This window comes from Neovison vison, chromosome 12, assembly GCF_020171115.1.
Source record: "Neovison vison isolate M4711 chromosome 12, ASM_NN_V1, whole genome shotgun sequence".
NCBI classification, from domain to species: Eukaryota; Metazoa; Chordata; class Mammalia; order Carnivora; family Mustelidae; genus Neogale; species Neogale vison.
In genome coordinates this window covers 17,872,794-17,900,481 of record NC_058102.1, presented here as the reverse complement: position 1 = coordinate 17,900,481, position 27,688 = coordinate 17,872,794, and the positions used below count along the sequence as shown (strand labels likewise).

The following is a 27,688-nucleotide window of genomic DNA, read 5'->3' as shown; positions in this document are numbered from 1 at the left end:
TCATCTTTCCAAAAAATAATTTGCTTTTCTATTAAATGTCCTTGTCCTTTCCCCCCTTCCCTTTCCCCTGCCAAGTTAGGTGCACAGACCCCAAGCCCTAGGGCTCTCACAGGGCACTCACCCTTTGGAGCTGAGCACTCCCATGTGTAAGTGTGATGTACGTGACAATAAACTTGTTATCTGAGACTAATGAATACGTTATACCTCCGTCATAGACCAGACTGCACCACTGGGAACAAATTATTCATACAAAGCAACCACATTAGGTGTACAGTTGCTTTTGCATAGATCTTCATCTGTATTTTCTGGTTGTAAACAAAATCCTTCATGTATTCAGCCTGAAAACGCTTACTGAGAAAATACTGCACACATACACACACACACACACACACACACACTCTCGCACGTGCACACTCCTAAATCTATGGACTGAAAATAATCTTTCCCTGCAGGTATCAAGTATTTAAGCCTCTTCCTTCTTGGGAAATGACTAGGCTGAAAGCAATCGTGTTTTATGGTAAAATGGACAACAAACATGCACGCTGGAGAAAGTGGTTGATTAACTCAGGGTTTCTCAATCTTGGCACTTTGACATTTGGCCTGGACAATTTTTTGCTGTTGAGGGGCTGTCCTGAGCCCCATAGGGTGTTTAGCCTATGACCTCCACCCACTAAATGGCAGTCATGCTCCCTTCCCCCTCCTGTCCCCTGCCTCCTCTCCTCCCACCATCTTGACAATCGAGGTTTCTCCAGACTTCCATCCTGAAGGATAGTATCGCATGGGCTGAAAACCTGTTTAGGTGGAAGTTGGCCACGCCTTGTGGCAATGAGATTTCATGATCCCTGACAGTACTCCAGAATTTTTCTAGTCGTGGCACTTGAGATTTCTGGTCTAACCTAGTAGAAGAAATAAAGCAGAGACGTCTCTACGAGGCACACAGGGAACTCGCTCACTGGAAGCACAACCCCTCCCCATCCCTGCCCCATGGGACTCACAGCTCTGACCACCCCCTACCCCACCCCCTTCCTCCCTCCCTCCCGCTGTGGCCGGCCTCCAGCCTGCTGTCTGGGAATTATCTGCAGCCCCCGACTCAACTCTCCAATCTCCTCGGTTCCCAAGTTTGGCAGCGACACTCCAGGTAAAGGACAGAACTCACCCTGTGCCCCTATTTGCAAAGCAAGCTAATGGGGTCCTGGGCCCAATAAGTGGTGAGGCAGGGAAGGCTAGGGCCCAGCCCCTGTGGTCCCTGGATACAGCAGAGCCTGGGGAGGAGGACCCTCTCTCAGGAGGCCTCTGGGGAGCTCATCAACAGTCAGCCGGGCAGACCGCCCTTCATAGGTAACCCTAACCTCACCAGGGCCTATGTTTCTTCATCTATGGGAACTATCACTAGGCCCTTCCTCCCCTGTCACCTGCGGGCTACACGTCAGCACATTCCTCCACAGCCTTGCAAGAATCATTAACCTTGTCCCTGTTTTCTTTGTCCCAGTGCCCACAACAGGAACCAAGGAGGGAGGCGACATGATAAGCTACAGACACAGAGCCAACAAGTAACGCTCTGAGACCATTGCATGGAGCCCAGATGTCCCCAGAGCGCAATGTCCCAGAGGTTTTGAGCCTCTCCTTGTGAAGTTTCAAGGCCCATCCGGTTCCCACCCTCACCCCCACATATTTTATTAGCCCCACATAAGCTGTCTCTGTGCTCAACCAAGACAAGGCAGGTTCGAGACCCATCCCCTGACTGCCCATCCGTCTGCCCTTCTGGTAATAAAGCTTTCTCTGCTTCTGACGCGGTGGCTCACAGATTAGCTAACTGGGCCTCAGACACACGAAACTGATTTTAGGGTCCAGTAACAGTAGTGCCAGTGAAGAAGAAAGTCAGCACGCACTACAAGCCACAGGCAATAACGACACTGGTGGAAGAAACCCAAAGAAAGAATCAGAACCTCTGTGAAGAGAAGCAAAAGAGAAATACCAGAAACAACAAGCAGCGAGAAGAGTGAGTACACCCAACCCCTGCCCTCCTCCTCAGGTTTAAGACCACATTTTCAATTCCATTTTTAATGATCATTTCAAGTTTTTAATTTTTATCTTTTTCTTTGTTTAAGATTTTATTTATTTATGTGACAGAGAGACACACAACAAGAGAGGGAACACAAGCAGGGGGAGTGAGTGAGAGAGAAGCAGTTCCCCCCGCCGAGCAGGGAGCCCGATGAGGGGCTCGATCCCAGGACCCTGGGATCATGACCTGAGCCGAAGCCGATGCCTAACAACTGAGTCATCCAGGCACCCCTTGATTTTTATCTTTAATCAGAAATTGCCTTCAAATCTCTGGGCCAGGTCTGAGGCACTGAGTCTTACATTATATATGTAAAATCAAAGGTGGGCCCATGCAAAGAGCCACTTGTGATTTTCAGCCACCTGTTACTTTAGTGTCACAGGATTAAGCATGAACGGGCGATTCATAGGAATCGCTATACAAACAGTGACTTAAAACAGAATCGGAAGGAGGAAGGGAACCTACCCTGCCAGGAGAGGGGTATGGCTGGGCATGGTGCCCCGTCACGTGAGTGAGTATGGGATGGAAAGACTTCTAGAAGATCTCTTTCTGGGGCGCCTGAGAGGCTTAGTCAGTCAAGCGTCTGGCTCAGGTCATGATCTCAGGGTCCTGGGATTGAGCCCTGCCTCAGGTGCCCCACACAGAGGGGAGCCTGCTTCTCCCTCTGCCCCTCCCCCTGTTGTGCTCTCTCTGTCTCTCCCTCAGAAAAAAAAAAAAAAAAAAAAAAACAAGAAGAAGATCTCTTTCTGTTACAGACTATTTGCGCCCCCCCAAAAAAATTCTTATGTTGAAGTCCTAACCCCCAAATGATGGTATTTCGAGATGAGGCCTTTGAAAGGTGATCAGGTCATGTGGGTGAACCCCTCATGAATGGGATTAGTGCCCTCATAAAAGAGGTGCCCTTCCTTCCACCACGTGAGGACACAGCGAGAAAAAAGCTGTCTGTGGACCAGGAGGCAGACTTGCACCAGACACCGTGTCTACCGACACCTTGACCTTAGACTTCCCGACTTCTGGAACTTGAAGAAATACACCTCAGTTGCTCAGGCCTGCCAGTCCATGGCATCCTGTTCTAGCCGCCCAAGCAGACTAAGACACGTTCCTAATGAGGGAAGGTACACAAAGAGCCTAAAAATTTGAAAGTCTGTGGAACAGGACTTTCCTGCTTCAGAAATGAAGACATTTTAAAAATAAGCAAAGCATGCAGGTCAGAGGGAAAAGTCCCTGGCTTCTAATAGAAACACACTGACAATTACCTAATTTACACAAGGTGTCACTGAGGCTGACGCTCAGCTGCTTCCTGACGAGTGAGGAGGTGGCAAAAGTCCCCGCATTTTCCTTTATTTGTATCACTTGTTTATAATATTCAATTGCTTGCTTCCTTTGGAATCTAGAAAAGAGATATTTAATTAAAGTTTTGCATCAAAGAAGCACTGAATTCATTCATTCAACAAACCTTCAGGGCTGGGGATCAAGGATGAGGAAGACTAATCCTTGCCCACAGAGAACTTCCCAAAGTTGGAGCAGAGGCTGGAGAGTTAAACAGAGGACCAGACACTCACGAAGGGCACTGTGTGCGGCTCTAAGGGTTTTTGGTCTTTAACAGTGAGATTTCATTAAGAGAATGATGTGATCCAACGTGCACTTTGATAAACTCGCCTGGCTGGAAGTGTGCAGGGGAAACTGAAGCGGGCGAGGCTAGAGGCTGGGAGGCCACTTAGTCCACGGGAAGCAGGAGGGTCTGAGCAGATGCTGTGAGCCTGGAGGAGACGGACCTGCGGAGGCTGGGCACCCCCTGAACGTTGTGGGCCCAGTACTGGGAGCAGCGGGTGATCGCTGTGGTCGCAGTAGAGTAACGTGATCAGGAGCTTAAGCTCTCAAGTCCGACAGGCCTGGTGGTGGCTGGTGAGGCACAGAGACCCTGTGGTCAGATGCCCTGGGTGCTGATCCACCTCTACTGCTTAAAGCTGGGCAAGCCTTCTAACCTCCTGAACCTCAGCTTCCTGCCCCTGTTGTGCTCTCTCGCTCTCTCTCTCTCTCTCTGAAATAAATAAATAAAATAACAAATTGTTTTGAAGATTCAATTGTTTTGAAGATTCAATTTGAAGAGAAAAACGCATGTAATGTCTTCCGCATAGTGACTGATCATAAATATAATTAAGACGATGCCGTGGTGTCCACACTGGGTGAAACAGGAGAAGATGCATTTCATCGGGGTGGGTGGGGGGAGGGAATGTGTTCAGTCTTGAGAATGCTGACTCAGAAATGCCCAAATAATTTGGAATACACAACGGAGGCATCCAATAGATGATAGAGGACTGAGAAGGACATGGAGAAGAGTAGCCAGCACCTCATGGCTAAAGCCCTAGGCACAGGTGAGGTTGAGATGCTGACTCCTGCTGAGACCAGCATCCAAGCACAGCCTCCATGAACTAAACCCAAAACAGCAACACCACTGGGACAACACTCAGAGAGGGAGGGAGAGAGAAAAAGAGAGAGATAGGAAACCCACAAAAAAAACTGAGCAGGGATCATCAGAAAACAGAGCCAGGAGAGAAGGCATCTCAGGAACCAGAAGAGGGTTTTTTGGGGAAGGGAGTCATTCACATCATCAACACTTCAGCAGGAGAAGGCCAACAAGATCAAAAAGTGCAAAGGGACACATTTAATATGTTCCTGATGACGTTGGCTGGAGTAGAGTAAAATGGAGCTGGGTAGAGGCAGCAGTTAAATGACAGTAAATGCAAAGGGAGGAAGAAACTTGACCTTGAAGTGGAGGCTAATGAATGGGTACAAAGTCAAGAAGGAGTAGACGGAGGAGTAGATGGAGGAGTAGTAGTTATGTTTACTGAAAACATAACTACTGTTCCTCTTAAGACAGTTTGTTTATTCCTCTCTGTCCTTTTCTTTTTAACTTAACCTCACTTACCTCATCCCCATGCCACAAGGCTCTCAGGATCCCATGGATCATTTCTTTTTTTTTTTTAAATACTATTTATTTCAATATCAAGTAGGTGGAGAGGCAGGCAGAGAGAGAGAGAGAGAGAGAGAAAGGAGGGAGCAGGCTCCCCACTGAGCAGAGAGCCCAATGCGGGGCTCGATCCCAGGACCCTGAGATCATGACCTGAGCCAAGGGCAGAGGTTTAACCCACTGAGCCATCCAGGTGCCCCTCATTTCTGTAGTGCATGACAGCTGTCACAAGGGCCCTGGCCACCAGGGCAAAGGCTCTACCCCTGTGTGAGAGGTGAGTCGAGCTGCACAGCAAAATCTCTCCTGGTCTTAACTGGTGTTAAGAAAGATGTGTTGCCTAAAGGCAACCTTCAACAAGATGAAAGGCCTTCCATTGTTTCAGAAGACTGACCGTTGCCAGTGAGGGCTGGGTCAAAGGCACCCAGGTATGGTCAGATGGGCCGCCACAGAGTCCATCCCTGTGGAATGGACAAGTGATATCAAAGGTCTATGATTCACACCCCATGAGCTCTGGATTTGCGATGGGGCAGCCCGGGGAAGCAGAAATGACTCAGACAGTATGTTTCATGCTTAGATTTTTCTTTCACAAGGAAATGGTTCTAGTGCCATGCTTTTTGCTTCTGTAAAGAAGAGTCCCTTCTCTGTTCACTGTGCTAATCTGAAGAGGAACAGGAGGAGGCTTATCTGGTATTCAGAGTCTAAAAAACGACCTGGTGGGGAGCAAAATAGTAATACTAAGAATTCAATTCAATGAACTCTTTTGGTATGTGCCGGGCATTCTGCTAAACGCCTTACATACGGGATCCCTTAGCCCTCACAACCATCCTGTGAACAAGATAGTATCCCCACTTTCATTTTACCAGTGAAGAAATGAAGGAGATACCAAACGTTAAGTTCTCCCTGTTACTAATTTGAACCCAGGTACTCAGATCCCAAAGCCCTCCATGTCCCCACTACTATGTAGCACCTGTAATTTTACCCTTACACATTCCCTATACATTCTAAGAGTAAATACTCTTAGAAATACTCTTAGAAAGGCTAAATATGGATTTGGACTTAAGTGTTAGAAATTAGCAACATCACATTCCTCCTGGGAGCAAATGCAGGAAGAGGTTACCTTCCTGGGGAGAGGTAAGAGGGAAATTATCTCCAGGCAAGTGGAAAACTGAAAGTGCAAAGCGAGACAGGGAACAGAGAGCAGAGGGACAGAAACTCCAAAAACAAAACTTCACAACTTCATAACTGAACCTAGAGCATCCCCAGTCCTTCAGTCTCGGCTAGGAAAGGGCGTGAGCCGTGGGAAAGGGTGGGAGCCAGCGCCAAAGGAAGGGCGTGTTGCTTCTGTCTCTCCAGACTCACAAAGACCCTTCTCTCAACCAACCTGTCAAGAGAAGTGGTCAGACCCTGCAGATGCGAACACTGATGGTCTCCACAGCATAATATCCACAACCCTCTCTTAAACACAGAAACCCACAAAGAATCTCTCCTTGACTGGGGTGCCTGGGTGGCCCAGTGGGTTAAGCCTCTGCCTTTGGCTCAGGTCATGATCCCAGGGTCCTGGGCTTAAGCTCCACATCAGGCTCTCTGCTCAGCAGGAAGCCTGTGTGTCAAATAAATACATCAAATCTTTAAAAAAAAAAAAAAAATCTCTCCTTGACCAAACTCTGCTCAGGCTCTTATCACTCTTTCTGAAGTAGGCCTCAACTTTTAGACTTCTGTGTTCATCTCTGCATTGCCCATTCAGCAAGACTCCTGCAAAGTCAGTTGAAGGAGGCTCCCACCCCTACCAGTCCGATCACCCTCAATATCAGGCTGGGTTCCTCCTTCCCCGTCACATCCCAGGTGAAGTCTGATCCCCTCAGCCTGCCTTCAGCAAGAATCCTGTTGGGTCTATCAAGCCAGAATCCTCTCCCCACTAGTGCTTCCTCTTGGTAATTTTCTATGTACTGACCCCCCTCTGCCCAACTTCTCTTTGGATATGGGGTTGGGTCCAATCTCTCTTCCCCTCTGCAAAACTCTACCACAGGACCTGAGTCTCCCTCTTACCTTTCTTTAATAACTATTATTGAGACAGAGAAAGCAAACAGACCCCATGAGAGAAAAAAAATGCTTTTTCTTTTGCTTTTTTTCTGGCTTCTACTCTTGCTAGGACCTGTACCCCTCCACCCCACTCAACACATGCCTCATAATGCAAACAGCATATGTCCTTCTTGGAAGGGACAAGGAATTAATGATTTCCCTAGAACAGATAACATCTAAGAAAGGACCTGGTAAGAAATGACTGAATGAAGCCATCACACATGCTCTCCAGACCACCATTACCAAACATCTCAATGCCAAGGTCCCTTGGTTCCAAGGAGTAACACCTGGGCCCTCATCTTGGTGCTAACTGGTTCCTGGATGCCTAAGGGGACAAGTACACCAGAACATCACCCTCAGTAAAAACCCCCAGACCCCAAGCAAAACCAAGACTCATGATCTTTCCTTTCTGAGTCTCCTGGATGTTTCATCTGTATCTCCATATCTCCACCCCCCACCCACCCCAAACACACACACCTCTCGCTCTTTCTACATATATCTTCAATAAACTCTGCTTCCATCTCTTGCTGGCTCATGTTTTATTTCCATCCTGCCTGAGGCCAAGGACCCTGTTGGCTGTCCCACAGGACTGCCCCCTCTTGGTCCCTGGCCCTGACCTGCCTACACCATTATGAATAAATTTTCTTTAACAGCTTTAACAGTGCCTTGTGGGGGGAGCTGAGAGAAGCCCCCCACCTCACAGGACAGCAAGCGGACTTGCTGAGCAGGCAGAGAAGAGTTAGCAGGAAAACAGAGAGGGAAGGTCTGAGACATCACAGGCTGGCCTAGAGTTGCAAGAGGCAGACCAAAGGATGTGGCCCCACAAACAAGGGAGTTGAGTCCTGCACAGAAGCAGGAAGTGAATACAGCTGACCCTCGAGCAATGCGGGGGTGGGGGCACTGACCCCTGTGCAGTTGAAAATCTGGTATCTTTTGATTCCCCCAAGACTAAACTACTAATAGCCCACTGTTGACTGGGAGGGTTACTGATAACAGAAGCAGTCGATAAGCACAGATTCGTATGCCTTGTGTCATGTACTGTTCTCTTACAATAAAGTAAGTTAAGGAAAAGAAAATGATAGGAAGGAAATCATATGCAAGAGAAAATGCATTTATCGTCTGGTACTGTATTCACGGAAACAAGGCCGTAGGTAAGTGGACCCACTCAGTGCAAGTGTGGTTCCAGGGCCGGTTGTCCATCTTCTTCCTCACAAGGCCTGGGAGTGATACAGAGAAGCACAACATCATACTCCTTGGTACTTTGCCTACTGCCAAGAGCTCTACACACTTTGTGGGCTGAGAGTTCCTCTCAAAGACACTGCGGTCAGTGTCCTGACAAATGAACAGGGACACAACTTTCAGGCACGGCGAGCCCCTCAGGGTTCTGAACAAGGCTACAGCCAAGGACGTGAGACACTGATGGCTCAACCCCAGACTTCCCTTCCACTGGCAATTTGGGGGCAGAAAGACCACCTACTACTTGAGACTTTTTATAAGAACTTGCATCGGAGCACCTGGGTGGCTCAGTCAGTTGGGCATCTGACTCTTGGTTTTGGCTTAGGTCATGATTTCAGGCTTGTGCTTGAGATCTCTTTCTCTCCCTCTGCCCCTCTCCTTTCCACTCATGCCCTCTCTCTCACTCTCTCTCTCTCACAAATAAATAATTTTTTTAAGTCTTTTTTTAAAAACTTGCCTTTCACTATCTTCTGGTAGAAAAAATAGTAAATCTGCTAAAAATTCCATAATTTCTCCAACCAGGATGTTTTTCTCACCAAATAAACTTCTCCTGATATTTAAGCATTCTTGAAATCTCGTTTTTGCAAGAGACGTGTTTCCAGCAACAAATCTGAAAATAAAACACATGTGTGTTTACTGGGCACGATAATGCTGGCTACTTCATTTTGCTATCAAAAGTAATTCTTATAAACATCCTTTGTTTTGGGCCCCTGCGGGGCTCAGTCGTTAAGCCTCTGCCTTCAGCTCAGGTCATGATCCCAGGTCCTGGGATCCAGCCCCACATCAGGCTCCCTGCTCAGCCGGAAGCCTGCTTCTCCCTGTGCCTGCTGTTCTCCCTGCTTGTGTTCCATCTGCTGGTGTTCCCTCTCTCACTATCTCTCTCTCTGTTAAATAAATAAAGAAAATCTTCTTTTAAAAAAATCCTTTGTTTTATACGGGAAGACACAGAACAGCAGAGCAGTTTATAATGGCAGAGATTTAAGACCTTCAAAGCGATATGTAAGAAGACATTTGACGATCTTATGAGAAACTAGCCACGATTCTCAACCCCAGCACAGCTGACCTTTAGGCTGGCAGCATGCACTAGGGCCATCTTGTGTGCTCTATCACATCTAGCAACATCCTGGCCTCTAGCCACTAGATGTTGATAACCACCCCCCAGTCGTAACAACCAAAAATGCCTCCAGACATTGCCCAAGGTCCCCTGAGGGGCAGAATCACCCCTGGTTGAGAACCACCGAAGCAGAAGATGGAAATGCTAACATTCGGTATTTCTTCACCCAATCAGTGGGAAATGGATTAATAAGCATAGGTTAAGAACATCAAACTTAACCATAAAAGCTAGTACAGAAAACAATAATTTTCCAAGGAAAAAACCCATGTTTACATCAGAACACCTTCGGTGTATTTCATGGTAGCCTGATCACGGGGGTTGTTGTCCAATGAGCTGGAAATTTCAGCAGCGCGTTCCAAAATGTGATTTTCTTTTAAGTACTTCTCAGTGGCTGACTTTGCCAGGTTGTTCAGCACTCTGCCTGCAAGGAATAATTTTGGCAAAGAAGGTGATGCTGAAGTTTTTTTTTGTTCCACAAAAGAGTTAAGACGTCAATAAGGTACTTAATACCTTTGCTTCATCACCACCAATAGCCAGGTTTTTTCTTCATAAACCAATGACTTGCCTACGTTGCACGGGGATTGGTTTTCATACAATGATTGTGTGTGCACAGCAATTACAAAGGCCAAAGAGCTAAGACAATGGATTGAAAGTAAATTCTGAGACCATTCTGCAAATGGGCAGATCAGAAATTAAGTAAGAATATGGATGTGATAAAACCAGTCATCACCGTGGTAACCGAGTCCTACCGAAGGCAGCCAGTGCAGTCTTGCAATAAGAAATAAAATGATACAGCCTTACAATAAGAAACACATGAATAAGCCCCATAAATCCAATTAATAAATAATGAGCTCTCCCTAGATACATACCGCCTCGGGAATGTACCTGCTGCCAAGGCCCACCATGTGGTTCCTTTATTGAGAGTTATATATCCTGACACTAATACCGACTCCTAAAATGCTGGAAAGTGTTTTTGAAGCCATATTCTGTTAGGAAGGAAAAAAGCCCTAACAACGTTCCTGGAAGGTGTTAGAATAGCAGTGGCAGCAGGAAAGAAAAGCAGATTTAACCTCCTGTGCCAGGGAACTCAGTTGTAAGTATAAAGGCTTGCCATCACACTGTCAAGAAACATCTTTCCCATCCTGGGTGGTATGTCCCTCACTGCCTGTGCCCCCTGCACTCGGTCCACCTCCATCCAGGGCCTCCCATCTCACACTTGGGCATCTGGAGGGACAGCCACATACTTGATCTCCCTACGTCTCCTCCTATCCACCGTGTAGTTCAGGCAACAAAAGTAATAGCACAATAGCAACTAAATGACAGCATGCCTACTCTAACTCCATGTAGTGGCTTCCCCTCACGGAGAATAAAATCCAAATGCTTGCCCAAGGCCCTAAACAATGTGGGCCCATCTGTATCCTGCCCCTTGTTCAGGGAGGCTCTTTCCATTGCTAACCCAGGCCGAGGCCCTCTCCACTCAGGGCCCTGTGCAGGCTGTTCCCTCTGCCAGGACCATACGTCTCAGCCAGGGAGGCCTCCGGACTTTTCGGAAGAGGACGCACTCCCTGCTTATGCTCCTCCTGCATGTCATTTGTGTCTTTCATTACATTTACTCCAGCCTGCAATTATTGTGTTATGTGTCCCCTCCTCTAGAGGACAGAGTTGGCGACTGTCCTGTCCAGCACAGCACCCACATGGCAGGTGCTCAGGAAATAATTCTTGAATGTTTCAGCTCCGGCCAGCTGGGAATCCGAGCCTTCACCTGTTTGCTTGGGCCCTGAATCCCAGCCTGACCCTTGTCAGAACACTGGAACTACAGAGGGTTCCCATCAAAGTTGCCACTAAGGACAGCGATCTACCCCCAAGCCTCCATTGCCAGCAGAACCACACCCCTCCTGCTGCTTTGGACCCCTCAGGAGTCCCATTTGTCTGCACCAAGCCAAGGTCTGCTCAACCCCTCCAAGCGCTACTCTCTAGACCCTCCAGCCGGCTTTAGAAGGCCAGTCCCAGGACCCACCTGAGTGCGCCTGGTTCCCACCCTGGTTTCCTCTGCTCACTAAGGTCCCAGCATGCCTGTGACCAGCTCTGCCTGCATTCGGGTGCCTCGGAAGCTACACTCTGTATATCGAGGACTATAGCTTCATACACGTCAGTTCTAGAAGAGATTCCGTACGGTGAGGAGTTTCTGCAGACAGGCCTTAGGGTCTGATCAGCCTAGCTCGGACTCCCAGCTCCAGGCCTGCCGGCAGTGAGAGCTGAAGTGGTTGAAGTTATTCTACCTCTCTGACCTTCAGTGTCCTCGTCGGTACCATGGGGATAGCAATACGTACCACAGGAGACACGTTTGAGGGTAAAAGATCATGAGCATGAAGTGCCTTACACATAATAAGGATTCAACAAGTGGGAAGTGTTACCGTAAAACTGGACTTACACTTGGGATCAAGCGGGGGTAGGTAGCTTGCCCACGGTGACCTTTGGTCTTACAGCCCTGGTGGTAGACCGCCGAAACAGCAGCAGCACCCCCCCCCAATGCCAACCTGCACCCAATTCCCCTCGGCAATGCCATTCCGCAACTCCTCCCATCAAGACGTGGGGTCTTGTGCTCTCCCTTTGAATGAGGCTTGGTGACTCGTTTTGACCAACTGAATGCAGGACAAGAGGGTGTGGGCCAGGGCTGAACCTAGGTCTGTGCTTCTGCTCCCCCGCTCCTGGAATCCTGCGAGCCACCAAACCAACAGGCCCTCACCATCCTCCTGGAGGATGAGAAACGTGTGGCCCAGACATCGAAGGGAAGCCTCGTAGACCAGCCCACCCCATGGGCCCTGCCCGCTGCTCTCCATCTGCTGAGCCCACTCTGGACCTGTGGAATCCCCCAGCCAACGTAGGCAACAGTAAGCAGCTGTTGTTCAAATGGCTGCCTTCTGGGCTGGCTTGCTATACCACAAAAGTGAATTAATGCAGCCATTTAAATACAGCATATTTAGATTAGACTGACTGTAAATCAGTGGGTCAAAAATGCTTAATACCTTCATTCAGTAAACATTCTTTGTCTCTGCTCTCTCAGTGGTCCTACAGAGCCTCAGGCATCAAATACCCGAGAATAAAAGAAGCGGGTTTCCCCGAGCCCTGGACTGCAGGCCAGCCACCGTCCTGCGCACCCCGCGGTCTCCCACAAATCCTTCTAGTCTCACGACAAAGCGCAGCAGATACTCCTCTCAATGCTCCCTTACAAACGTGAGACATGTGACCAACAAAGGTTGAGTCATAGGTCTAATGGCAAAGAGTCAGTGAGTGGAAAGGCGAGATTTCAACCCAGAACAGCAGGCTTCAGAATCATGTGAACGGGGCCCCGTCCTGCTCACAGCCTCCCTTTCTGACGCACATCACGATCAGGCCTCGACAGCCCCAAAGGCTGGGCCGTCCCATGAGGAGCACTGACTGGTCAACCCTCATGTGACCGCCACAAAACCCAGGTGCACAAAGCACACACATCCACGTCCCCTTGCTTGGTAGCTGGGTCTGGCCCAGGAGCCCAACTCCGAAACACAAAGCGCGACCCCCTCCGCACCTGTCTGCCGTACCTTTCTGCTTCAGGAAGGCCTGGTTGTCTTTTATGGAGCTGGGTGGAAACTCCATCAGGTTGGACCATGCTTTCTGGAAGTACTGGAAGCCCTCCTGAGTCATCCCTATTTCAAGGTAGAGTTCTCCAGTGGTGTTCTGTACTCTGAGAAGCATCTCTGTCGAGGCCCGACTCTGTACAAAGTGGAAAGGACACCACTGCTGGGGGAAGCCAGCCATAGATTGGACACAGCAGCCAGACGCCCACTCAGCAAAGGCCCATTTCATAACATGCCCGCAAAAGATGGCATGCTTTATATCATTTCTTCTCTTAGGGAATTTAAATATTTATAAAATGATGCGAACTAGTTATTGGGAAGCTCTATAAACTAAAAGTAAATTTGGGGATATGTCTTTCAGAGCTTGTTTTAGTTTACAGCCATAAATATTTCTGGGGTGCCTGGGTGGCTCAGTCAGGGTGAAGTGCCTGCCTTCAGCTCAGGTCATGACCCTGGGGTGCTGGGATTGAGCCCTGCATCAAGGAGCCTGCTCAGAGGGGAGCCTCCTTCTGCCTCTGCCCCTGCAGCTCCCCACCCTCCACCTGCTCGTGCTCTCTCTCTCTCTCTTTCTCACATAAATAACATATTTAAGAATAGTAATAATAATAATAATTAATATTTTCGAAGGTAAGAATAACATGACAGTGTGTTGCACATGTTAAAATTCCCAGGGGAGGTATTATCAAGAATTCAAAGGAACTCCTAAAAACACTATCAGTGTGGTCCTTGAATTTAAGAGTGACCAGACACATTTTTGCTTAGAGACTTGAATTTAAATTCTCTTTAATGGCTCAGCATTGTTTAGTTCAGGAGCACTTCAACTTCATTACTTTGTATTACTCCTCTACCAAAACTGTTCCAACACATAAGAATCTACCTGTTGGTTATAATTTTCTAGAAGTCCACTGCAAGAAATGAGAGTTAAGGACGAGTTATCTTACTACTTAATCTCATTTCAGGAAAAGTAATATTAACCAGAATATATCTGAGAACTGAGGCCCTATTCAAATGAACCATCACCCTCATTGGTTCTGTAATACTTCCTGCTCTACCACAGTGTGAGCCCAGGAAAGGACTAAGCCTGGCTGCTTGGCATGAATTCTTTGTGCTCTGCACCTGTTGAAAGTGCTCCCCATGCCAACGGACCTGCAGCGTGACCCAAGAGCTTTCTAGTAGGTGTTTTGGAAACAGGTTACCTCTACTCGGAGATATGGATCTCCTCAGCCCTGGAGGCAGCCAGGTGTGGTAAGGAATCTCTGGGGCAGAGGCCACAGCTCTTTCATGCACCCCTCATACATATCTTTAAAAGTGCCCCTTCTCAGCGGCTATCCTAGATCTCACCCCTACTGCTCACTCTTCCTGTCCCCCAATTCCATGCTGACTATATTGACGAACCCTGTAAGGCTGCCCTCAGATATTGGTTCGGATCATGAATAGCTGCAAGTAACAGAAAACCCAAATGAATAGTGACTTGATATCTCCCTCATGCAAAAGTCAGGAAGTAGATGGCCTGGAGATACAGACATATCATGATATCAGAGACTCAGATTCCTTTTAACCTGTTTCCTGACCTTGCCTGACCTCTATTTCCAAGGACACCTCTTGGTCTAAAATGGCTGCTCCATCTCCAGCCATCGTAGCCACAGTCCAACCAGCAGGAAGGAGGAAAGAGGAGAAGATCAGACTCTTCACTTCATGAAAATCTCTTAGAAGTTACCCATATCACTCTCACTTAATGTCACCAGCCCAAACTCGGGCACGTGCTCATCTCTAGCTCCAAGGAAAGCTGGGAAATGTAGTCTTTCCAATCACTTGCGGGGCTAAACATTCAGGAGCGGGGTACTTTACTTACTTTGAAAGTGGGGATAGATCTTGGAAAATTAAAGTCTGTATACTTCATTTACCCTTTTCTTCAATTAATTTCAAGTTACCAATGTTTCCATCCATTTTCTTCCCTCCTGTCTATCTCAGAGGAAGAGATGCCCAACCTCCTTTTCAAGGACCCACCGTCCCCTGAACTCTCAAGAGTCCTGTCCCCTGAACAGAGTTCCCACTGGCATCTCCAATCTGCCCATCTCCCTGGCTCCTTTCCTGCTCCACACAGACATACATCTCCTGGATCAAACCTTACCTGAAGCTGATCGTATCTTGACTTTTCATCTTTCTCCTATTACTGACAAGCTTCTCAAACCAATATCAGTTTGTGCTGGTTCTCCATTTCATTATGACATACTTGCCTCTTAAAGTCCTGCAGTTCAGCTCCTCCCACATCCACCCCCTTCCATCTCTGGGGTTACCACTGACTGCACTCACCAGAATTAGGGGCCTTCTTTTGGTCTTCATTTGTCCAGCCCCCTAAGCAGCCCTCCTTCCCTGGTTCAGGGGAAACTATGATCCCTCTCCCCTCCTCCAACCCCCACTCCTTTACAAGCTCTTCTTTCCTTGTCTCCTTTTAGGTATAAATAACTTCCCAGGAACCAGTTCCTATCATCACTTGGAGGCCTTGTTTCCCTGCGTGTTTCGGCATTCACATGTAAGTAGATGTCCCCCACCAAGTCTCTCTCCAGATTTCCAACACTACCTATCCTCCAGCTGGCTGGAGACTCCACTTGGATATCTTTCCCCAACTGCAAACTCAGTAGCTGAAACATTTAAAATTTATTGTCTTCCCCTCCAAATCACCTTCCTCTCTAGATTTCTCTGTGCCTGTCAACCAGGCTCGAGTCCTCAGGGTCCCCCTAAGTCCTCCCCATGTCCTGGCCACATTTCTAGTCTAGAGTGGGACTGAAGCCTCAGAGAGGGGGACAGGTCCCAAGCCCTCACCAAACTACTGAGGTCCTGCCACCCTTGAGTCTCACTGCCCACGTTGCCAGAAGTACCCATCGGCATGGCAAATTTGGTGCTATGTTGTCAAGCCTCCTCCTTATGAAAACAGGTCTTTCATTCTCCTCTAACTCCAGACTATCCCACCATCCAGGCACAGAGCTTCGTGGGCGCTCAGTAAATATTTGTTTGTATTTCACAGTGATTGTGTTAGCACAAGCTGTGTTCCACTCTCAGGTGCCGTCTGCTCCAGCCACCATCCCTGGAGTCCCGACTGAGCTGAGCACTTGCTACACGTGACTTCAGTAGGTATTTACAGAAGCGCTATGAAATAGGGATTATTGCTCCTCTACTACAGGTGGGGAAACTGAGGCTCCATGAGGTTCTATAAATCCCCCAAGCCCGCATGGCTAGCAAGGAGGAGAGCAAGGGCATCGCACCCAGACCTCCTCTCCCCAAAGCTCGGCTCTGCACATTTAACAAATAAGTCACTGACCCATAACCGGAGGCACCTTCACAAAAGTATTTTTTTGGTTTTCCAGCTGCCTGCCACACTGACTATGAAACTGGAGTGGGGAGAGCCTGAGATCTACTTTTTCAACAGACAGACCGATCAAATCAGCTTCTCAGCCTGAGCACCACTGCCACGTAGGGCAGGCTAGCTCTGCAGTATGGGAGTCAGGCAGGGGGAGGGAGTGTCCCGCTCAGGCAGGATATGCAGCGAGCAGTACACCTTGCTTCTACCCTCCTGATGCCAGTGGCAATACCCACCCCCAAGTTGTGACAACCAAAAATGGCTCCAGTGTCGCCAAAACTACCTCCCAGCTGAAAACCGCTGCATTAAAATTCCTAAATGACCTAATAAGCTGAAGAGATTATAACAGTTACAACACACAGAATGCATACAACACAAATAACGAGATCCTTCCCCTTGAGAATGTTAGGCACCTATTTCAAAGACGTTGTTATTGCCAAAATAGTTTTAGAACTTCTCTTTTGGAAGTAACTTCAGCGCCTAACGAAAATTCTTTTAACAGTCTCCATGGTGGCTCAGCCCAAAGCATTGTTGCAAAAATATTTTGAGAACAGAATCATAAGATCGATGCCTCGCAAAGGAGTGCTCTGAGGAGGGAAATTTTCTTTGAATGTCTAAGCTGTGGCGCAGCTCCGATGAAGCCGTCTTATACTTTCACGACCAGGTATCGGACAGGCTCTGCTTCCTGGCTGTTTTGCGTGTTGCCGGTGTCTTCCAGCTAGACGGGGAGCTCCATGAGGGTGGAAACCGTGCCTGCCTCGCTCACGGCTACCACCCCAGCTCCCGGCACAGTGCTCCCTCACAGGGGAGGCAAGGCCCTCCCTGCGAGTCAGCCGAGGGGATGAATGAGTGAATGACTAAGTGAATGACTAGAACCAGGCACTCAGAGATTACCTCGTAAGAAAACTGGTACTCTCTAGACAGTAATGTCTGTCAGTAATGGTCATCTGGACCTGGCGGGAAAAAAAAAAAAATTGGGAGCACAGGGGAAAGTTCCACAGTCAATAGTAAGATAGCAGAGAATCACCGGACTCCACCCCCCGGAAGATGAAAGAGTGGCCAAGATAGCTTCATTCGACGGGTCTTATTGTTTCTAACCTGGGCCTCCAGGACTTTATAAGCCATGGACAGAAATAACACAAGAGCTATCAGTTCTTAAGCTCTCACTGTGGGCCACACGGTGCGTGGAGTGCTTTACGTACTTGCTTACTCGACCCTGTTAACAACCCCTTGAGACAAATACTAGAATCCGTAACAGAGTCAGAGAGGTTAAAATTCTCACCAAGGTCACACAGCAGTGAGCGCCAAAGCTCTTTAAATCTGGGTCAGACCGAAAACATCCCACGCTCTCTTCAGTACTCTGTGCCGCCTTCTAAGGATGTGAAGTATTTGCAAAGCTAAATTGATTCACTGATTCGTTTATTAGGCAGCTGTAGGTTGTAAGATGCCATGGAGGATACGAAAATTGGTCGATAAGCATGGTCTCCACCATGAGGAGACTTGCCATGTTAATCTTATTCATCTCTTTAAACAGAATTCTTTCTATAAAGGTGTGTGTTGATGGAGGCCGAGGCAGTGTTTTATAAAAATGTGAAGCTCTTTGTTTTAAGATATAAAAACAGCTTTGTCTTGGGTTACACTAATCTTGGTCTATAAACACTACTGAAATCAGTAAAAACTTGTAATGTTTTTAAAGGCCAGTTCAATGTCCTCATACACACAGGTATAGTTATGCATTAGGAGAAAAACTTTCATTGTACTCAACAAAGCTAAAACTTAATATTTCAGAAAAAGTAAATTAATATAGAGATAAGATAATCAACCTTCTCCAACATTTTTATAAAAATTATAACCAGTTATAACCATAACCAAGTCCTTAACCTGTTTTTTATTAGTTCATTTCAACCCAGTACTCTACTCCTTTTGCTTTATCGACATTCTTTTTTCCCTCAAAAATTGTACTTCTTGGTATTCATTCCTTCAAAACATGGCTCCCATCTATCTACTACTTGCTGGTACTAATCTACAGTTTGGGCTATGGATTAAAGTCAGCTTCCTCTCTGATCAATGTAATTAAATTAGTATCTGTTATTTATTATTAAGTCCTCTGTTTGCAGATGACATTATAAGGGAACAAAGGTAAATGATATCTGAAAATATCTGATATGAACAGAACCGCATTTGAAGGATTTAAAGTAATTTCCCACTTTACCTGCATGAGTATGTTCTCGACACTCAAGAACAGCTCTTCTGCTTCTCTGGTCTTGCCCATGAGCTTCAGAAATTTTGCAATAAAGAACATTAATCGGCATTTGTCAGTGGTGGTAACCTCAAAAAGCCTGCACTCCAGCACTAAATTGGAAAGAAAGGTAAATAATCCTAAATAAAGCATATCTGGAAAGGAACAAAGAGTCCCTATCACTTAATCTTGATACAGGAGTTATAAATACATTATCCATATTTCAGCATTTCCCTCTCAAGGGATTAGCACTTTGCTTTTATTAGCACTTACACACGTTACCAAGTATTTGAAACAATGACAGGAAAAATAACCTAATGCTTTTAAATCATCTTGATATGTAAATAATGAAAACCAGAGAGTCAAAGGAGCATTTCCACAGCGCAGTCCACATTTCGCTGTAATATGGGTTTGGGGGTGATTTTCAGGCAAGAATAAAAAGGTGTTTAAATGACTTACACAACTCTGCCCTCTGTTGCAACTGTCTTGAATTACTGGCTTTACCAGAAGGAACAAAATGTTAAAGGAATCAAATAGGGAATATGCCTTGTGTGGCGTGTGTGTGTGTGTGTGTGAGTGCGTGTGTGTATGTGTGTTTTATACCCTCTCATACCCAAATGAAAATATATGAAATTTTTGAACTTGAAGACCCAATTAAATACACAGTACTACAAAAGTCGTCATTTCCAGAACTTTTTCCCCAAGATTCCAGCATCTGACCTTCTACATGGGACCATCGTTACATTTCAAAGGATTTCATCTGATGTATTTGACACAAACACATCCCATGTTCTTCAACTGTTCCATTGGCCCTGCCATAGGCCACCTGGACACTGAGTACATGCCTGCTTCCTTTCTGCCAACTTTTCCAGGGATCACCATTTGGGCAAGGAATAAATATGTATTGAGCATCGACTGTCTGTCAAGCAGCATTCTAGGCTCTCAACACCAAGCACAGCAAATGAGGCCATAGCTCTCAGCACAAGAGAGAGGCCAAGAGGCTCTGAACCAAAGCTATAGTGCTTCAAGGCCAAGAGCAAAAACTAAATGAGAGCCAAGGGAGAGAGAGAGCTCAAGAGAGTCCAAGACTCTCATCCACAGTGCCCATCCGAGCAAAGGGACCAAAGGTGGGAATATGAACCGAGGGGTTGGAGGCCTGGGTGACTCAGTGGGTTAAGCCTCTGCCTTCAGCTCAGGTCATGATCTCAGGGTCCTGGGATCGAGCCTCACATCAGGCTCTCTGCTCAGTGTGGAGTCTGCTTCTCCTTCTCCCTCTGCTCCTCCACTTGCTTGTGATCTCTTGTCCTCTCTCAAATAAATAAATAAAATCTAAGAAAAAAAAAAAAACTGAGAGGTCAATCCAAGCCACAAAGGAAACTAAGAACTATAAGCAGATGTTTAGGGCAGGCAGGCCGAGAGTGGTCTGGACAAAAAACCGAAGGATGGGCCCTTGCGTGGGCGGTGGAGAGGGGAGGGGAGTGGAGAGGGAGTTGCAAATTCCACAAGGATTATTGGGTCCAGATCCCTGTCAAGGGCTCAGGTTGGAACGGACAATATCCATTCATTCTGTTTAATCCTCAATTCAACAATCTCATGGGCTCCAAGAAAACTTCCTTCGTGAATCCTTCCTGCCGCTGACCACATTCCTCATGTTCATTCCCTTAACACCAACGTGTAGTTTAACGGGCAAGCAAATAATTTTTCTCATGATATAACTAATACGGGTACCTCATAGAAACGTGGAAAAATATAGAAAAATACAAAGAAAAACAAAAACCACTCGTAACTGCGTCCTTCACAGATAAACTGCTTTCACATATTTCTGTATGTGCCTCTTATCTTCAGCATGTACCCACAGTCATTTTTTTTTAATAAAACTGGGATTATCCTACAGTATGTGGGTTTTTTTTTTTTAAGCTAATGGCCTTTTTATTGGAAGGGGAAAAAAAGACTAGCATTTACAAATTGGAATGGCCGTAAACTGCAACTTCTTGAACAGCAGTGTTGATGGTTGCAATGAAGTCTACAGCCACAGCCTGCTCCGCTGGCTCCAAGTCATGCTTCAGAAAGTTTCAAAAACAGACTGTCCACAGATGCTTCCGTGATAAGGTTTCTTTTTGAAAATGTGTGCGGGTGACAGCCTGACACCCATTTCGCTCTAGTACAACGCGGAGAACACTAAACGGACACACGCAGCACGCCACGAGGAGGAATGTCATCGTCACCATGGGTGGGGACACCTGAAAGTACAATGGGGGAGGGGGTCTGTCCTCCAGGGAGTGGGGGCTACGTCTAGACAGTTTATCCTTCACCCATTTTCCCGCACAGCATCCTGAGGTAAACCAATTTTCAATGTTTGTTTTCGGTAAACCTGCTAAGGCAATTTATAGTAACGGACTGAACTAGAATGCATCTGAATAGGTTTTAAATTTGTTTTTTCATTTTTTTGTTTTTAATACAAATGCCTGACCGTGCTCCATTGTCAAGCCGCATGCATGAAAAACTGGGCAGCCCAGTGGATAAACCACTAGCCAATGGGACTGCAAGGAGTCCACTAAGTGCTTCCTTATCTCCAGGTGGTACAGGTGTTTCTACGGTAAAACTGATGTGCGGTTAGGTCTTCGGGGAGAGGATCACCAACCCACACACACAGATTTTGTGCGTGTGGACAGAAAGTGCTTCTGACATTCAGTTTTGTTATACAGAAACAGAATGCGTAAGTGAACTTTTTTTTTTTTTTTTTTTTTGCAAACAGTTAAGAGATGCAATTTGATTCTTCTGGAGTCGGGAAGGAGTTGAAAGTAGGTCTGCATTCTGTAGTCACCATCTGCACGAATTCTTCATACCTGACTGGTCCTCTCCATCGATACATTTCATCTCCTTCTTCATCTGTGTTTCTCCTAAGCTGGTCGTGGATGATGGAGCTCCGCCGCACTGATGTCCCCAGTGCCATCCTCATCAAAGACTCGAAATGCCTCCCGAATTTCTTCTTCACTGTGGCTTTCATTTTTCTAGCGATCATAGTCAGAAATTCTGGGAAGTCCATGGTGCCATTACCATTGGCATCTACCTCATTGATTATATCTTGCAATTTGGCTTCTGTTGGGTTCTGACCCAGTGACCCCCCATGACAGCTCCAAGTTCCTTTGTTGTGATGGCGCTATGGCCATCTTTGTCAAGTACGGAAAAGCCTCCCTGAATTCAGCAGTCTGTGCTTCAGTCAGCTGATCAGCCATGGTACGAGCCAAGGGAGGAAGCGCAGAGGAAGCAAGGCTGGGGGCAGTAGGGGGAAAGGGGCACCAGTGCAGGGGCTGTGTGGGCAGGGGTGTCCCCTCAGCACTGTGAAGCCGCCACTACCCTACTGAGCAAGGGCGCCCTGCCTCTAGGCTCCTAGCACCACTACGTGTTATATCTAACACCTGCTTTTTCACCTCCATATTCAACAAATACTTATGTGTCAGCACTGTGCTAGATATTGAATACAGACCGAATGCAGTATTCATGGTTCCTGCCCTCATGGAGCTTACAGTCTATTGAAAAATATATTGTATTATGAATATTTTCCCACATCTTTAAAAATTGAGAGCACATGTACTTACCATTGGACTGTATTCCATTTTACAGGTTACCTTGAGTCAATTTTCCACTACTGATTCAATTTTTTCATTTACATACAATTTTTTATTTAATATTTATTAAATGTTATTTAGTGGGAATCATTGGCAGAAGCCTTTTTAAATATCCCTTATTACTTCCTTAGAACAACTGTTAAATTGAATAAGCCACAGGGTATTAATATTTTTAAGACTTTCAATATATATTGCCAAATTGCTCCCCAGAAAGATTGTCCCAGTATAAACTCTTACTGTAGCATGTAGAAGTACCTATTTCCTCACACCTTTACCAACATTGTTATTGTTTTTTTTATTTTTAGTTTTTTAGTTTTTTTAAATTTTTAAGTAATCTCTACACCTAACATGGGGATAAAAGTTCCAACCCAGAGAGCAAGAGTCACATGCTCTACCAACCGAGCCAGCCAGATGCCCCTATTATTTAAAGTTTTAAAATTCACTTAAAAAAAAAAATCATTGCCCATCTGGTACCTGAAAAATAGCATTTTGCTTTAATTTGCATTTCTTTGATTACTAGTGAAACAGAATATAGTAATGTATTTATTAAAAACATGTTCATCAACTCTAAGATGCCATCAACAGCAAGATGCATCCTTTTTCAGAAATGTTAAGTTTGGGGCAAGTCTACTTCTTAAGAACCAATGAAATCCAGTATTTATTCTTTAGTGAACTCATTCTTCCAATAACCACTTCCAGTGCACTCTAAGTACCCGCTCTGGGCCAAGCGCTGCCCTGGGTGCAGTAGATAAAGGATGAGACCAAACAGACCTGAGACTCACCAGCTGGGCTGTCAGAATGGTAGGGAAGATAGATTATCACAGAATCATTGAAATGAATATAAATTCAAACTATGAAAAGAACCATGAAAGAGTTGGTGATATGAACTATGGAAGGTCTCTGCATAGAAATATCAATTAAGCTGAGAGTATAAAAAAAAGTAGAAGGTATTGAGGCAAAATGAGGGAGAGACAGTGTGGGAATTCTGGGCAGAGGAGGAATACGTGCAAAGGCTCTGGGCAGGAAAAAGCAAGGTGCTTAGAGAACTGAAAGATGGGGACCGAAGAGCAGAGAGAGTGAGGTGTTTGGTTCCAGATCATGGTGGAGATCTAGGAAGGGGCCATTCAGCAGTCACACCACACCTGGTGCTGCTGCCCTAGCAGGCACTGGGGCTACAGCAATGAACGCAGGGGGCAGAGTCCTTCTGTTATGGAGCTTACATTCCAGCAGCTGGGAGAGTCAGAGACAGGGCAACAGAGAGCAGAGAGAGACAGAAAAAGAAGAAGAAGAAGAGGAAGAGGAAGAGGAAGCGAAAGAGGAAGAGGAAGCGGAAGAAGAAAGAAGAGGGAGGAGGAGGAGAAGGAGGGGGCAGGGGAAAGGAGAGGGAGGGGAGGAGGAGGAGAAGAAGAAGAAGAATGGGAAGGGGAAGGGAGGGGGGAGGAGGAGGAGGAGAAGAAGGAGTAGGAGAGGAAGAAGGAGGAGGAGGATAAGGAGGAAGAGGAGAGGAAGAAGAAGAAGGAGGAGGAGGAGGAGAAGAAGAAACAAACTAGACAAAATCAGGTAGAGGTAGCTATGCAAAGAATTAAATCTCATTTATAAGACAGAGAATGACTAGATATAACATCAGATTGGGGAAGCCACTCTGAGAAAGTAACATGTCAGCTGAGATCTAAATAACTAGAAAGAACTGGTACTATTAAAATATGAGTGGGAAGAACATTCTTGGCAAAGGGAACAGCTGGTGCAAAGACCCAAAGGCAGAATGTACTTGAAGGACAGAAAGAAGGCCATAGCGGCTGACATCTAGAGGCCAAGGGGGAGAGTCTTATAAAATGACACTACTTGGGCATGCAGGGGTCAGATTACACAAAGAACTGTAACTTAAGATGAGGAGTTCAGATTTCAGTATAAGTGCAAACAGCAAGTCTCTGGAATGATCGTAGCCTGGAAAGTGACATGATCTGGTCTACATTCCTAAAAGCTCATTCTGGCTACTAAGCAGACAATGGACTTTACTGAAAAAAAAAAAAATTGAAATTGAAATTGAAAGTAGGAAGGCCAGTTCCGAGGCTGTGACGCTGGGTCAGGTGAGTAGTGATGGTGGTGGGGCTCGCTAGAGTGATACCAATGATGAGCTGGGGTTAGGATGTTCCCTCTCACCACTCCTATTCAACATCACACTGGGAGTCCTAGCTACTGCAATAAGACAAGAAAAGGAAATAATATATATATATATATATATATATATTGGGAAGAAAGAAATAAAACTCTTTCTGTTCACAAATGATAGGCTTATCTATGTAGAAAATCCCAAAGAACCAACAAAAAACTCCTAGAACTAATAAGCAATTATAACAAGGTTACAAGATACAAGGTTAACATACAAAAGCCAATTGCTTTCCTATACACTGGCAATGAACAACTGGAATTGGAAATTTAAATTACAATACCATTTATAATAGCACCCCACAAATGAGAAGCTTAGGTATAAATCCAACAGAATATGTACTTGATCTACATATAGAAAACCACAAAACTCTGATGAAGGATATCAAAAAAAGATCTAAATATACTGAGAGAGGTTCTGTGTTGATGGGCTGGAAAACTCAACATTGTTAAGATGCTAGACCTACAGATTTAATGTAATGCCAATAAAAATCTTCCACAGATATCCAACCAATCTTCAACAAAACAGCAAAGACAATTCAATGGAGAAAGTCTTATTAATAAATTGTTCTGGAACAACTGAATGTTCATATGCAAAAAAAATTAATCTAGACACTACACTTTCATAAAACACTTAGTCAAAAGGGATCACAGCCCTAAATACAAAATGAAATGCTATAAAAGTTTTAGAAAGAAACAGAAAAACACCTGTGACCTTGTGTTTTGGTGATGTTTTATTAAGTACAGAAAGCATAACCCAAGAAAGAAAATACTGATTAGGTTAGACCTTATTAAAATTAAAAACTAATGCTCCATGAAAGATACCATTAAGAGAATAGAAAGATAAGATACAGATTGGGAGAAAGTATTTATAAAATATACATCTGATAAAGGATTTCTACCCAAAATGTACAATTCAATAATAGAAATTCAATAATAAGATATGTAAAGTAACATTATTTATCATTAGGGAATTGCAAATTAAAATAAGAAGATATCACTGCACACCTATTAGAATGGCTAACATTAAAAAAAAAAAGATATTTGCAAACGACATATCAGATAAAGGGCTAGTGTCCAAAATCTATAAAGAACTTAGCAAACTCAACACCCAAAGAACAAATAATCCAATCAAGAAATGGGCAGAAGACATGAACAGACATTTCTGCAAAGAAGACATCCAGATGGCCAACAGACACATGAAAAAGTGCCCCATATCACTTGGCATCAGGGAAATACAAATCAAAACCACAATGAGATACCACCTCACACCAGTCAGAATGGCTAAAATTAACAAGTCAGGAAATGACAGATGCTGGCAAGGATGCGGAGAAAGGGGAACCCTCCTACACTGTTGGTGGGAATGCAAGCTGGTGCAACCACTCTGGAAAACAACATGGAGGTTCCTCAAAATGTTGAAAATAGAACTACCCTATGACCCAGCAATAGCACTACTGAGTATTTACCCTAAAGATACAAACATAGTGATCCGAAGGGGCACGTGCACCCGAATGTTTATAGCAGCAATGTCTACAATAGCCAAACTATGGAAAGAACCTAGATGTCCATCAACAGATGAATGGATAAAGAAGATGTGGTATATATATATATACAATGGAATACTATGCAGCCATCAAAAGAAACGAAATCTTTCCATTTGTGACAACATGGATGGAACTAGAGTGTATCATGCTTAGCGAAATAAGTCACGCAAAGAAAGACAACTATCATATGATCTCCCCAATATGAGGAAGTGGTGATGCAACATGGGGGCTTAAGGGGGTAGGAAAAGAATAAATAAAACAAGATGGGATTGGGAGGGAGACATACCATAAGTGACTTTTAATCTCACAAAACAAACTGAGGGTGGCTGGGGGAGGGGGGTTGGGAGAAGGGGGGTGGGATTATGGACATTGGGGAGGGTATGTGCTTTGGTGAGTGCTGTGAAGTGTGTAAACCTGGCGATTCACAGACCTGTACCCCTGGGGATAAAAATATATGTTTATAAAAAATTAAAAATTTAAAAAATTTTTTAAAAATACCGAATGCCAGTGAGGATGCAGAAAAACAGAAATTCTCATGCATTGCTGGTGGGAATGCAAAATGGTACAGTCCCTTTGGAAGGCAGTTTGGCAGCTTCTTAAAGAAGCTAAATAAACATAGTCATACCACACCTTTAGGCAATCATGCTTATAGTTATTTACCCAACTGATTTAAAAACTTGCATGCAAATGTTTACAGCAGCTTTACTCAAAATCATCAAAGGCTGGAATTAACCAAAATGTCCTTCAATAAGCAAGGAGATAAACTGTGGCATATTCATACATTGGAATATTATTCAGCAATAAAAATAAACGATATGCCAAGCTATAAAGAGATATGGAGGCAGCTTAAATGTGTATTACTGGTCTTCACAACTGTGCATGGCAGCTCTGACAGCTTAAATAAGGGCATTGGTGGTGGAGGTGGACGGTTGGACAAGTTTGGGAAACATTTAGGAAGTAAAACATGTCAGGACTCAGTGATGAAATGTATTTGGGGAGGGTATGCAGAACAGAAGAGCGTCAAGGATTATTCCAACATGGTAAATTGAAAGTTCCCGGAAGAGAACCTGATTTGGGGGGTATGTCTGTGTGTTCAGTTTTAGAGGCATTGGGTCTGAGCAGCTTTGGAGACATCACCCAAGTGGACAGTTAAGTTGGTAGTTGGATATGCGGATCTTTGGCTCAGAGGGTAAATGTGGCCAGAGAAATAAATGTGGGAATCATGTGTACATGGACAATCACTGAAGCCACCGACATTTGTAATATGCTTGGGGTGAAATTAGGCATGAGAAGAAAAGAACCATAAAGAATTCAAACACTGAGAAGCCAGGTAGAAAAGGGGGAGCTCACAAAAAAGACAAAAAGGAAGAGCCAGAGAGATGGAAGATGAACCAAGGGAGGCTGTGTCAGCAGCAGTCAAGAGTCCAGCATGTTTGGAAGAGAAGGGCACCACCCAACATACCCATGGGATGTTAAGAAGCAGAGTCAGACAAGAACTGAACATGTTCTTTGGGTGACCTGCTCATGATCTTACCTGTTTTTATTGAAGTGCTCATTATTTTCTCACCTAAGAGCATTTTACTTAATAAAAATATCAATCCTGGGGCGCCTGGGTGGCTCAGTGGGTTAAAGCCTCTGCTTTCGGCTCAGGTCATGATCTCAGGGTCCTGGGATCC

At 45.4% G+C, this 27,688-nt stretch overlaps 1 protein-coding gene across 1 annotated transcript in view; it reads right to left on the bottom strand.

Moving 5' to 3' along the window:
* Nucleotides 1–3,385: 3,385 nt before the first annotated feature.
* Nucleotides 3,386–27,688, bottom strand: part of LOC122891227 (putative tetratricopeptide repeat protein 41) — a 59,569-nt gene continuing 35,266 nt past the window's right edge. Inside the window, exons 9-13 of the mRNA XM_044226738.1 lie at nucleotides 18,647–18,786; nucleotides 13,041–13,212; nucleotides 9,733–9,880; nucleotides 8,882–8,955; nucleotides 3,386–3,449 (exon numbers count right to left, since the gene is read on the bottom strand). Coding sequence (XP_044082673.1) covers nucleotides 3,409–3,449; nucleotides 8,882–8,955; nucleotides 9,733–9,880; nucleotides 13,041–13,212; nucleotides 18,647–18,786 — 575 coding nt within the window. The 3' untranslated portion in view covers nucleotides 3,386–3,408. The remainder of the gene's footprint in view (nucleotides 3,450–8,881; nucleotides 8,956–9,732; nucleotides 9,881–13,040; nucleotides 13,213–18,646; nucleotides 18,787–27,688) is intronic.